At 38.9% G+C, this 13,534-nt stretch overlaps 1 protein-coding gene across 8 annotated transcripts in view; it reads left to right on the plus strand.

The window, feature by feature from the left end:
• Positions 1-13,284, plus strand: part of znf618 (zinc finger protein 618) — a 38,151-nt gene extending 24,867 nt beyond the window's left edge. For 6 of the 8 annotated variants that reach the window (XM_042394543.1, XM_042394547.1, XM_042394544.1 and 3 more), the window contains 7 exons: positions 39-128; positions 1,869-1,946; positions 3,251-3,295; positions 4,034-4,111; positions 5,175-5,411; positions 5,833-6,932; positions 7,321-13,284. In XM_042394543.1, coding sequence (XP_042250477.1) covers positions 39-128; positions 1,869-1,946; positions 3,251-3,295; positions 4,034-4,111; positions 5,175-5,411; positions 5,833-6,932; positions 7,321-7,869 — 2,177 coding nt within the window. In that variant the 3' untranslated portion in view covers positions 7,870-13,284. The remainder of the gene's footprint in view (positions 1-38; positions 129-1,868; positions 1,947-3,250; positions 3,296-4,033; positions 4,112-5,174; positions 5,412-5,832; positions 6,933-7,320) is intronic. The other 2 variants (XM_042394546.1, XM_042394548.1) reach the window with 2 other exon arrangements.
• The last annotated feature ends 250 nt before the right edge of the window (positions 13,285-13,534 follow it).

Below are 13,534 nucleotides of genomic sequence, written 5' to 3' on the forward strand. Positions count from 1 at the left end.
GCATTGAACTTCAATTCACTACAACTCTCTTGATGTAGGCTCCTTTGATATTAAGGCATCACGGGTACAGGAATGTGGGAGCATGGATATGAGTAAATTTGGCCACAGCCAAACTGGTAAGATAAAAAGTAAGCATCATTTTTTTCCTCCTACATTTTACAGTAGTTATGTAGATTGATTGTGTAATGCGGAACAAAGAAAATTTGGTAATCAGAGTTAACTACCATGCACCTTGATAGCAGCTTTTTTTTTTTTTTACCTTTTTACTCAGAGCCAAGTATAATATTTACAGACCATACACATTATATATGTCATTGGTGATGTAGAACTTGAATGCTTTGTAATTGGTTGAGGTTGTCAACATGACAAATTGTAAAATTGTTGAAAGTCAGGTCAAAATTGAACAGAGATTGATGTTGGTTAAATGGGAAAACAACCTTGTGAACATGATCAGAAACCAAATACCTACTGCCTGCACTATTGAATAATGTCTTTTCAGTGACTCTTGTCGCTCACATGACCACATAAGTACAGCCAGTCCGTTTACCATGATATTACCATGATGATTTCATAGCTGGGTTTGAGGGCAGAGACCGTGACAATAATATTCTGGTTCCTCATGGTTAACTCCTGCGTTGTAAATATCAAATAAATATCAATGCTAAATATCAATACAAGCATACCTCACCATGGCTAATATGTGTTACACAGAGCCAGTGGAAAATGGAAATAAAGAACTCTAAGAGATTGGATTTAAGGTTCTGGGTTACCTTGCCACTGTATTTATGGCAATCCCTCTGGAAACTATTAACCTTTGGTGAATGGTTAAGTGCACAATTTAAGTGAGGACACGTTGAGATTTTTTTGTTGTCGTATTTCCACAAACTTAAATACAAAGATTTGTATTTTACCCTGTTATTTTAAACCTGCAGTGTGGAACTTTTACATATAAATGAACATCCATTACATTCAAGCCCTTGCCAAACAAGTTCACACAATGCTGATTACACCTATCACCTCCAGATAAATCTCTCTGTATTTCACAGTATACCGGAGTTTTTAATCTGGCGTCAGGTTTGACATTCCCACGCTGGCGGGGTGAATGCATACAGAGCATGCACACTAGAGACTTCCGCTGGCCAAGCCGGGGATAAAATAATTTAATCGTGCGGTTCTTCTAGACTTTCCAAATGTTATCGGACTGAATGGATCAAATTCTGATAGTGAAACGAATCATTTCGCGGGGGTTGTGTGACGCTCAAAACAATTTATCCACCGTTTCACAGCCGCAGCAGTAATGACGGAGTAGGCTATGGCGGAGCCTATGACTTAAGCGCGTGTTGACAGTGTTTTGTAATTACTCTCACTGCTAGAAGGGGGAGACAAAAGTCCAGCACTCCAGCTTTAACAGCACAAATAGTCCATTGTCAGTAATGCAGTCAATTTTAGATTAGATTAGACTTAACTTTTTTCCAGCTGTCATATATCATTTTTCTCTCAACTGGTACTGAATTTTGTGGTACATGACACCCCCCCCCCCCCTTCCCAAATGTTTTACTGAGGAGCACTCTGCCATAAAGAACTATTTAAAGCATGGCACATGCTCACATCTTAAAAGTGGGTCAAAAAGATGGAATGAAGAGGAAGAATTAAGCCCATATTTAAATGTGATATGGACATTTGGATCCTTTTGTTAGGGCTGTTAGTGTGATTGATTTGCATGGCGCAAACTAAGATTAAGAATAAACTGCATGTAATTGACTTTGCTCCAGCTTAACTGTTGTATGAGCCCGTAGCTTGAAATATTTTTTAAAAAACGATCCACGTTATTTAGCATGGGCATGCCACTCATTGTTTTTCACTTACAGGCAGTCCATTCAGGCGGAAACTGGAGAGTGCGATTCAGTCCAGTCTGGTTGACACAAACAGTTCTCAGAATTCAAGCGGTGAGTACTGAGTCACCCACTTTATGTGGATGTGTGTGCATTTGTGTGGAAAATATATCATCCCTGCTTTTTGTATTTTCAGTTGTGCTACGGAGCAGGTATCTTAGCATAGATAGAGGCAGTATTTCTTTAGACGGTGTTTAGCTACTGATGCCTGGGCTAAAAATTGAGATGGAGGGGGAGTAAAGCATGTAAAGAGGTTTGTGTGACCTACCTCTCATCTTTTGATACTATATAAAACTCAAGTCCAAGAGCTCTATTATTATTATTCTACTCCACACTCAGACCATGAAAATGGAGAGCATGTTGGATCACATTTTGCTCCGATAACAGCTGCCATTCATCACCACAGTGACTAAAAAAGAATGACGTTAAAGGCCCTGAAAGCATATTTTCTTAATCAGCTTCTTACTACGAGCAATGTTCTCCCACATGAACACAAAACCTCCTGCCAAAATTATAAAAGTCTGATAAGAGAACTGTCTGTGCTGTTTTTTTTTCCCCTGTATTTTTCTTACTGGTTTGGAATGGGTAGTGATGTAATGTATTTCTGCACCAGTCAGATAGCACACTTAGCACAGGCCACTGTCAGTTAAATCTGATCAAGCCACACCCGCACAGTCTTGATTAAGCAGGTTAGCTGAGTGTTGAGTGATTGTTAAAAATAGATCATTGCTTATTTAGTCATAAAAACTTAATTTCATTGAAAGTACAATTGTCATCCAATATGACAATCTTTTTCAAAGTTTATTAAATTGCGCTTTTAGCTCGTTCTCAGTAAAATGTTCAGCGTGGAGTAGCTGTTGTGTCCTCCTATTTATAAAGTGACATACCCAAAAATAGAAAAGGGCATTCCACTTTTTCTCTATGGGTGTGGTTGTATTGTTCTGATTGATCACTGTGTGTATACTGAACATGTGATGTGATGTAAATAAAGGATTTTCTTTTTTTTTTAATGGGCTGATGTTTTTTCTATCTATCTTACCCTTCATCAGGCTTGATTGTCTGGTGCTGGAATTAATCAATAAATGTGTGTATGCCTGTAATGAATTAAAATTGATTATATACAGTTTACATCATCATCAGTCACTGATCAAAATTTCTGAGACGCCTTTAATGTTCTTTACTGTATGAAATCATAGAAATATAGAGTAAATGCTCTTTTATTACAAATCCTGTTTGTTTGCATAATTATCATTAAATGCTAAAGGTACTGATTGAATAAGGGAAAAGAGCACTAGACAATGGCCCGCTATGTCTGTCTGTATGTAGTCTTAACTCCCTCCCCATCTTCCTGTCCACAGGAACTCCGAGCCCTCTGGTGGCCAGCTCCTTCTCTACAACACAGAGTAAGTCTGAACCCCACCTTCCTGCTCAAACAAAACATATGCATGTCGCTCTCCATTTCATTTCACCTTTTTTTTTTCTGGTATGCTTCAATTTGTATGAATCTGTCATTGTTTGGTGCAAACAGTTTCTCTATAATCCATCGTGATTCTACAGATTTACTGCATTTAGCTTCATTATTGCTGGGGAATGTCTGAACAGGATAATTACCATTGGTCTTATTGTACATTTGCATTGTGTTCAGATGTAGCCGTGTCCTGTGCTGACTGACAACTAAGCGCTGGCTGAGTCATACTGTTAGAAGATTTTCTTTTGGAGGACAAAGATTGTTGGAAAAGCTAGTACAATTTTTATTTTAAAGATGTTAACAGTTATGTCTTTTCCTTGCCTTTATTTGATAGGATACTAGTGCAACAGACAGGAAATGAAGGTTTAGAGAGAGGGGGGATGGTATTCAACAAAGAGGTCAGATTCAGGGACATTGAGGTTACATAGTCAGCGCCTTAAACCCCTAAGCCAAAGTATCACGAAAACCTTTGCAAAATGCATCACAAATTCAGTCACTTTTGGAAAAAATACAAAAACAACATTGTGAGATCTTGGTGGGACCGACTTTCAGAGCTCCCGCATTTGGCCCAGATGCAGTATAGATCAGGGCTAGCTGATCGACAGATGCACAGTATTAACGTTTTTGCCTCTGACAAAGAGTCAACGCTCTTCTGGGCCTTGTGATTTTTTAGAACCCTACACTTGTGGTGCCTGTGGCATCCAGTTCCAGTTCTACAACAACCTGCTGGAGCACATGCAGTCCCATGCTGGTGAGTCCACTATTACAAATGCATGTTAAGCTCGACAGGAAAACATATGCAGAATGTGAACACACCGTCAGTGGCTGCAATGCATGTGGAAATCTGAATGATAATGCATAATCCTTTTATTGTTTATTGAGGTGTAGGCATTACATTCTTGTATGCAACACAGCATTTGTGTACAGAGTTCCAAGGAATAAATTGTTGTAATGAGGGTTGTTGCAGATCTGGTTCTGAGGCCTGCTGGATGCGGTTTTTATGTTTTTGTTAGTGCATTATACATGTGACTTTGTATATACACAGAGAGTGCGTTGTCTATGTGTGCTTTGTCGACTGATTACAATCAATTAATCTCATAGGAAGATAAGGCAAAGTCCCATCTCATATATCTATAACCTAAAGTGATGACAAAATTATTTTTGTCTCACCAATAGTCACAACACAAATATTAATTTTACAGTGGTATGAAGAACAAAGATAGAAAGCAAATAACCATATTTCAGAGACTGTGACCACCAAATGTCTGGTATTTTTATTTGATAAATGACGTCAGGGTAGTTTGTTTACCCTCTTGTGTATTATTCATGTTGGCTATCTTTGCATGCAGTTTGAATTATACAGTTATCATTTGGACAGTCTTAAAACACTGTTATCCTGACTTCACCAATGAAAACAAAAATATATTTACACTAGTAGATAAATTACGATGAATTATTGCTGTTTGGCATTGCTGTAAGGTTCTTGCTTTTGGAATTATTGCTATGAGTCTGCTTTCATTTGATGACACACCATGCAAGATTGGTGGCTGATCTTATGTGAGAATTGACTTGGGAAACGATTCAGTTGATATATTTTTTTTTTATTATAAATATGCACACACCTGATTTTGACAGACATAGGGAGCCTAAGTTATGTATTTTTGTCCTTTCTTTTGCTGACAGTTGTTTTGTTGGTTTAATTTAGAGTCATGATTTTATTCTTCACATTTTCCTCCACAAACATACACTTTCTCGATTTAAAACCGTACAATATCGTCGCCTCTGCCTTATGTTTCATCTCTGTATCCCGTCAGCCGACAATGAGAACCACACCAAAGGGGACTCTCCAAAAACCTCCTCAGCCTCGGGTCCTCAGGAGCAGATGTGGAGAGGTTCTCAGGCTCAGACCCAGGCTCAGGCTCAGGCTCAGGCTCAGGCTCAGGCCCAGGCCCAGGCCCAGGCCCAGGCCCAGGCCCAGGCCCAGGCCCATCCCTCAGTTAAACTACAAATCCAGCCTCAAAGTATCTCCCAGAGAAACCACACTCTCAGCCGTAAGTACTGCTATCAGCTTTATTCATTTCTCTCTCTTTCACTCTTAGAGATACTGTCTGTATGGAGCTATAAAAGTTTGTGGTTTGTGCACCCCTTGATTCTTTCAAGACTGTATTGTGTTAGAAAATTGTTTAAATGGAAATATTTTGGGCTACAGGTGGACTGGTGGTTAAGACGCATACCCTAACCCTCATATTTTCCCTAAGTTTCAATTTTAATATGTGCTGTAAAATAAGGTTGTGTTTATTTCCGTGTATATCCATGTTTATATTTATGTTTATCATTCTGTATGAGTCTGTATTTATTTTTCCCTTTGAAGAAATGTTTTCTGCTAATATATCAAATAAAAAAAACATGAACACTAATTATATTTCTTATTTTTGCCTTGTTTATCCATCCATCTGCTGTCTGTGCTGACAGAGAATAATGGACTACCTGAGAAGGAGCGACAGCAGGTGGCTGAGCGGCTTTTACGGGTAATGTGTTCAGATCTGAGCATGCTAAACGTGCTCAACAGCAAGGACTTCCTAAAGTTGGCACAAACCCTAGTGGATACGGGGGCTCGTCATGGTGCCTACTCTACCCGTGATGCCCTTGGCAACATGAGTGCCTTGGCACTGCGCCAACTACCCCGCATGTACAACCAAGTCAAAGTCAAAGTCACATGCGCTCTAGGCTCTAATGCTTCTCTCGGCATCGCTGTCACCTGCCACTCCCAGACATCAGGCCCAGATGCTTGCTATGTTCTAACAGCCTACCAGGTGGAGGGGTCAAGACTGAAGCGCTATGTTCTCGGTGTGAGGGAGGTTGAGCTGAGGGAAGGGCCTGAGCAGGTTCACCACTGGGTGCAGAATGTTCTGTCTGAGTTTGTGATGTCAGACATTCGCACTGTGTATGTCTCAGAGCCCAGGGTGTGGGCAGCAGGATTTGGGGGATCACCACTGGGCAGTGGTGGCCGGGGGAGAATATGCTTGCGATGCGCAGGATGTTCACTTGGTGCAGTTGTCCAGGCAGTTCTTGGAAAGCGCAGCCTCCAGGCTCGAGGGCTCCATGAGTTGGCTGAGCTTCTCTCAACATGCCGAGATATTGCCTCCTCCACCACACTGGCGTTTCGTGAGGAACAGTGCACCAACACATCCACAAGCACAACTGAGGAAGGTACACAGGGCAGCCCTGCACAATGCCCCACCCCTCCTTGCTGGGATCGTATGGCTGAAGCTCTGCTGCAGGTCCATGCCCACTTTGAGCAGATCTGTGAGGCTTATGGTCGCAGTAAGTCGACGGCTCCACTCCTCCAGGGTCTCAACAAGCATCTGCTAGGCACACTGGCTTGTCTGCTGGCACCTCTGCGTTTGGCAGCTCTGGAGCTCAGCAGCCAGAGGAGACCAACTTTACAACAAGTGCTGCCTGTCTACCTACGCTTGGAGAAGTTTTTCACATCCAAAGCTGGAGAGGCTGGAACCGGCACTGCCAGCAAACTCTGCCACTACTTCCTAGAAGCACTCAAGGAAAACTTCAAGGTATTGAACTGGTATTCCTAACATTAAGTTTCATAAATGACCCATTTGCTGTGAAAGTGAAAAGATTCTTTTTAAGTTACTGAGATTCTGTAAGGGGTAGGGCTGGGTATTGTTTACATTTAACTGATGGTCAAACGTGAAATCTTGTCGAAACAAAAGTCGTTGTAGAAGAACTGAAAAAGATTAGGAACTGTTTGAGAATGAATAAGCCAGATTACAAATCTGACCTGACATTTGATGCGAGTTTTAAGTACTAGACAGTCGGTACAATTGATGCTAAAAATGGTTAGAGGTTTGATACCCAACTCTAGTTGGTATGTGATGAATGTGTATGAGTAATTGCTCTTACAAAGGATTGACAGTCACTGAAATGTTTCTCTGTCTCTAGGTCGAACGAGCCCACCAGGTAGCCATGGTACTGGACCCACAGCTCAAGTTGCGCTCAGTCCCAGCCTACCAACATGAGGACATAATCTCCCGTGCATGCGAAATGGCTGCTGAATCCAGGGATGGAGGTATGACAGGTGGTGGAGGATCAGGTGGCGAAGAGCGTGACACCGATGGCCCGCCAACCCCTAAAATAAGCCGCATAGAGGGAGGTGGAAACAATGGTGGCAGTTCAATGGGGACGTCATCATCTTGCTCAGTGTCTGGTAATGATGAGAGTCAAAGCCAAGTTAGACAAGAGATTTTTCAATACCTGGCTGAGCCTGTTCTCCAAGGCACACCTGATCTTTTCCAGTACTGGAGCTCAGCTGTGGGTGAGAAGTTCCCCAGGCTCGCTCGCCTGGCACTGTGGCTACTTGCTGTGCCTGCTGTGGGCATACGCAGTGAATGCATAACTGTGTGCGAGCAAAGCCTAGCTATGAAGAGGAGGCAGCAGGTAACCGCTGAGGAGATGAACAAACTAATTTTCCTTCGCTCTAACATGGGCTAGAAGAGAAACCCAACCAACCAAACCTTCACCTCCAACCAATGACTATTATTTATATAGGTTTAGACCAACTGTAAACTTAAATGTGTATGGACAATAAATACTTCTTGAGACAGATATTTACCGAAAAAAACTCACGTTGTATAGGTTGCAAACACCCATAAAACAATAAGGCTTATATATTTTATATGGAGAAAGAACAGCTGTAAAGTACTGTGGACAAAATTTAGGGGTGGAACGGTAACTCTCAAAAGATTGTCCTGTTTGGTACGCCACCCTCGGTTTGGGATGCACATTTGAGCAGGATGAGTTTTGTCTTATTGTGGCCAGTGATTTGATTTACTCCAGCCTAATGACAAAACCGCTAAAAGGCTATATGCTGTTATTCTCATTGGATGGCAACATTGTCAGGTAATGTCAGCTCTCACTGCTTGAATTAACTGTCATCGACCTCTGATCAGAGATGCCTATGAGGAGTATGGCAGTAAATACTGTAGCATATACAGTAGGTTGTAGAATCATCCTTTTTGTTTGTGTACGACAAAAAAATCTGTGGTGAATCTTCACTGCCATTGCACCTCTGACAATTAAATGTACTCGGTTCATGGTTTACTATCATGCATCACAGAAAATTATATTTTTCAGCATTTTCAACCATAGGAGAATGGGAATGAATGAATGGGAGGAGATAATGTGGAGATAACTGCAATCTAAATCATTGCAGCTAATTTGATGGTTGCTTCAGTGGCCTCAAAATGTAGCTGTGGATCATTTGCATGCACCACACTGCTTGCATTTTTAATTCTAAAGGGTAAAAAGTAGCTGATTAAACATTAATTCCAATATGATGCCTTCCTCTTTGTTTATTACAAATTGTAAAGAAAAGTCATCCAATGGTTTTGTTTTCCTTCTAAAATTAACTTGAGGTCTTATGCTGCTAGATATGCAAGTCAAACTGCTAGACTCGCATAGAAAAGACAAAATTATGAAGTTAAATTGAATGAAGTCAAGCTTTTGGTTGAGTTTTCAAGGCAAATACTACATGCACAAAGAGGAAAAAGCATCATATTAGAGCGTTTTTGGTCAGACCTTACGCTGATTTCATTCAGCCTTATTATACAGTAGCTAGGTTGCACCAACAGGGAAAAAAATATTTTGATAAATATATTATCCTTTAACTTTTAATACTTGATGGTACAACCGAGCGTGCATGTCAGGTAAATACACAATACAATACAATAATAACATCTGTTGTCCATTTTGGCTGGCTTGATGATAGTTTCGGATAATTCCATCAGTCAACTCTGTGTAAAGAGACACCTACAGTCAACTTTAAGTTGCATCAATACACTTATTTTTACACCAGAGACGTTTTACCTGTGCATTGCCCTCAAGTAAACAGCAGTAATGTTATTAGCCATCAGTTTGGTAAGCTAGAGGTGTCAACAAGCAGTAGGCAAGGATTTAATTCATAATTGTGTAAATCTTGTGTGGCTGCCCGCTGTGTGTGTGTTTGTGAGAGTGTGTGTGTGTGTGTGTGTGTGAGAGTGTGTGTGTTTGTGTGTGTGTGAGAGAGAGCGAGAGACTTGTCCATAGGAAACTTACTATCATTTTATTTATTATTCTTTCCTCATTTATCACTAAATATTGTCTTCCTTATGTGAGCTACAGATTTTCATTTTTCAAGGCAATAAGCTTTATCACAGGGCATAGTTTCCAACCTTCTCTATTAAACATGACTGTTCTAATAATGCTCCTATGGTTAATTATTAACAGTAAATTATTTTCAGTTTGTGAAATCAATGGGATTTTCTCAGGAATGAGTGCACCCAAGCAGGCACCGCCACTTTTTTCCTCACTGTACCGAAAACACACCAAACTGTGACCTCAATGCCGAGGCATGTACTGAACCATGACTTTTGTGAAACGTTCCACCCCGAATGCAGTTAGTGCCACTTGCAACAAACGAAAAATGGATCACTGAGGGTTTATTTCTTATTTTCAGGACGAAACCAATTCTACCAGTACATTCACTAAAGTCAACACTAATGAAGACAAGTTATTTATTTTTTTATGGATTCTAGAGTACATTTAGCTAATACCTCCTAAAATGACTTGGATGAATGGAAGCTATACTGTAAATGTGTTTGTTGCTTCTGGTACTAATTAGTCAAGTACTAGTTTGTCATCTCTGTGTTTGGGCCTTAAGTCACTTTCATGCAATCACCTTAAACCCTACAGTCAGAGCCAACATCATGCCTTTATATTGCTGATCAATGGCCTTCTTTTTACCATCTTCTATGAAGCTTGTAGTTTGTTTGTTTGTTTTTTTGTTTCTTTTTCCACTCTGGTATACTCAAAGGGATGTATGGCTGATGGTTGGAAACAGTGTCCTCTAGTGGTCAAATGTGGACTATTTAATCATGGACAACTGCTATTTGACAAGTGCTTTTATACCCAAGTTCTCTAAAAAGATAGAACGAATTAAGCATGTATGTTTTTTTGTGTTTTCTCTTGGTTTATAAAATAGGGGTCAGGAATTATTCTAACAATAACACACCCAAGCACAACTATCCACTGTATAAAGCTTATACTGATATGACTCAGTAGTCGAGCAAAAATCAAACCAGTGCATATCATTGTTGCAGTTCTTCATTGGGGTCAAACCAGAGTAAGAAGTTATATCAATATACTGATATTTTGATATGAAACTCATTAGGATTTTGGTTTGAGACTCATTTGGATTTTGGTTTTCATAATATTTATAGTGGGCATATTTTTTACTTGGCCCTTTACCTCTTATTTAAAAAAATAAACCAATAATAGTCCTGAAAATGTTAATGTATTATCAACAGTTAAAAATATTATAGTCTTATAAATCTGTTTTTGTCGTGTGTCCTAGCTTGAGGCCTCAGTACAGTCACATTACACTTCTGCCCTACGAATAGTCGCTCTGTCTCCCTTTCATTTCAATTGAAGCCTGTACAATTGACACATTCTAGCTTGTGTTTCCTGTTTCTGTGTTATCTCCATTGGTCAGAGCTCACCCTTGTTCAGCTTCGACCTTGCAAATGTGCAAGCCAATAGAAACTTGAAAATGGAGAAGTTACTATTCTAGCACTGTGTCACCACCTCCTTTTTTGTTTTGTATCACACTAACAGACTGCAAACTGCAGCAATCAATCTCATATTAGATTGATCTAGAGCTGCAATGATTAGTCAGTTAATCGATTAGTTGACAACTTTTAAACGAATCACCAACTATTTTGATCAATTTAATCATTTTGAGTCTTTGACATTAGCAGATGTCACCTTGAGATTTGGGAACAGTGACGGACATTTTTCACCATTTTCAGACATTTTATGGACCAAACAACTAATCGAATAATCAGGAAAATAATTGACTGATGAATCGAATGAAAATAGTGTAGCTGCAGCCCTAGATTGATTGCCCTGATCAATGTTTATCACCCACATAAAAATCGTGACATCACATCCTTTTTTGGAGCTGAGCACGGGGTAGTTTTGTTAAATGGAAGGCTAATGTGACTGTACCTTTTTAGGTTGTGAGGACATGGGAAGTAGGAAGTTAGCACACCACACACTGGAACTTAAAGGGCATGTGAGTGAACAGTCTAGTGTAAAGCCAAGAACAGATCAATGTCTCATCAAAATGAGAATCTGTTAGTTCACGAGTAAAGGCAGTTGTGACAGTTCTCATTTATATAATAAAATGTGTCGGCTTTTATTATAATTGCAAAAAATGTCTAAAATGCTGAAATTATGTTAATCAGTGGTCAAAGGCTCTGCATTATAAACTGTTTAACTACTACATGAGATGTTTTTTAATAGTCTTTAGGCCTCCTTACCTCCATTAACAGCTTTTATGTTGTTTCATAAATGTTTTTCTTTCCTAAAGGGTTTCTTAAAAACATCTTTTTTTTTTTTTTTAAACATATAGGTTCTTGACACAAATTATTATTGTGTCTACGTTGATTTTAACACAGTTTAAAAACGCCGTTCATCTGTTTTACCTCTGTAAGGCTTTGAGAGAATGACTTTATTCAATGTATCCAAGACATACATCATTGCATTGTGATCATTTGCATTCCTGAAATCAATATATGTATACTGCTGTTTTAAAACTGATTTATGTCAAACATTTATATTTTGGTAAAAAAAAAAAAAGAAAGAAATTGCTGTAAATTATATTTTAAATTTAATTTTTTAAGTACCAATCCAATGTTTTACCTCAAGTACTCAAAAGGTAATATGGTAATTTAAAGATTGGAAATGAGCTGTTCATACAAAATTTAGGTTTGGTCAGAGAAATAGTCAAAATACTGTACATTGGTCTGTGGTTTTAGCGGCGATCCTCGATTGAACCGATGAAGGGATTTTTCTTACAGTTTTTAAATAAGTATTTTAAATAGGATATGCTCTGGGACAAAATGCCATTGTTGACGTAATGATGTCAACTTAATTTTACTTAGAAATAGCATTGTTTTTGTTGATTAAATGAGAATTATATCTAAGATATGCATGCTTTTAATAAGAGTACTGATATATAAAGTTATAAGCCAGTGTTTCTCATCAGGTGGAAGTGAATCATGTTGGCTCTGAGTAGACGTTACCTTAAGACGCTCATCGAGTCAGATGAGCAACCCCGGATTGAATTTGAACCTTTTCGAGGGGGGAGTAGCGATGCTGATCATGGGTTGGTGTTTCTGGGTTGACATCATCCATTTTCAGAGGATGTATTATGTAAATACAAGAGAACTGCTGTTTTTATGTCACAAGGGGGCGCCTTCATTTCAGAGATACAGTAGGGAGCACCAATAACATTATACCTCTTTTTTCTACAGTAGCATTTCAAAAGGTTTTGATATAATAGAAAACTCAACTTAGATACTGTTATTAGAAAACTGAGATCAGTTGTAAGTTTTATTTTGTTTCAGGATTTTAACTTATTCAGATAATAAAAAGTTCAATTGTAAAATATGGTATAAGAATGCTAACATGGAGATCTCTTCTGTTCAGCTATGGATTATAGTCTGCATTATCAATTCAGGTTAAGAAACTAGTGTTGCTTTCATTGTATTTTACAGGCATTTCTTCCTTTTATACTCTGCTAAAATGCAAAAAATGTGTTTGATTCTATTCATTTTGTCTTTTTTATCGCACTTTGGCAGCAGATTCCTGTGTAGATTCCAATCTGAGTTGTCTTATTAGTAAGCCTAATTTATACTTTTGTAGCAACACTATTTTTATATAATGGCAAAGAAAAGGGTTCAGTGTCTTTTTTTTTGTTTTGTTTTTGTTTTCCTGTGTCATATATGGCAGCGCTGTTCAATGTTTCTTGAATACATTACCCACTGTAGTATGTGATGTGTGAATAAACTCCAAATCTGTGTCAAACTGTTGTGTACATGCAGTCAGAGGAATGGAGCTTGAATGTATTTTAGTTGCCATAAAGTCCTGTTTATCCCCATGGAAGGGTGTATTCAAGGTGTCAGAGTAAGACTGAAACTTAAAATATTTCCCTCTGCCTGCATTTGGGATGGAAGTAGTTTCTTTTTCAGTCAAGGGGTGAAATTTAAATGCTTAGTTTAGAGAATCTGCCTCTGTATTTATGAATCAAGAGAACCTGAGAAGATATTTGACTACC

The sequence above is a fragment of the Thunnus maccoyii genome, chromosome 19, assembly GCF_910596095.1.
Source record: "Thunnus maccoyii chromosome 19, fThuMac1.1, whole genome shotgun sequence".
In the NCBI taxonomy this organism is placed as follows: Eukaryota; Metazoa; Chordata; class Actinopteri; order Scombriformes; family Scombridae; genus Thunnus; species Thunnus maccoyii.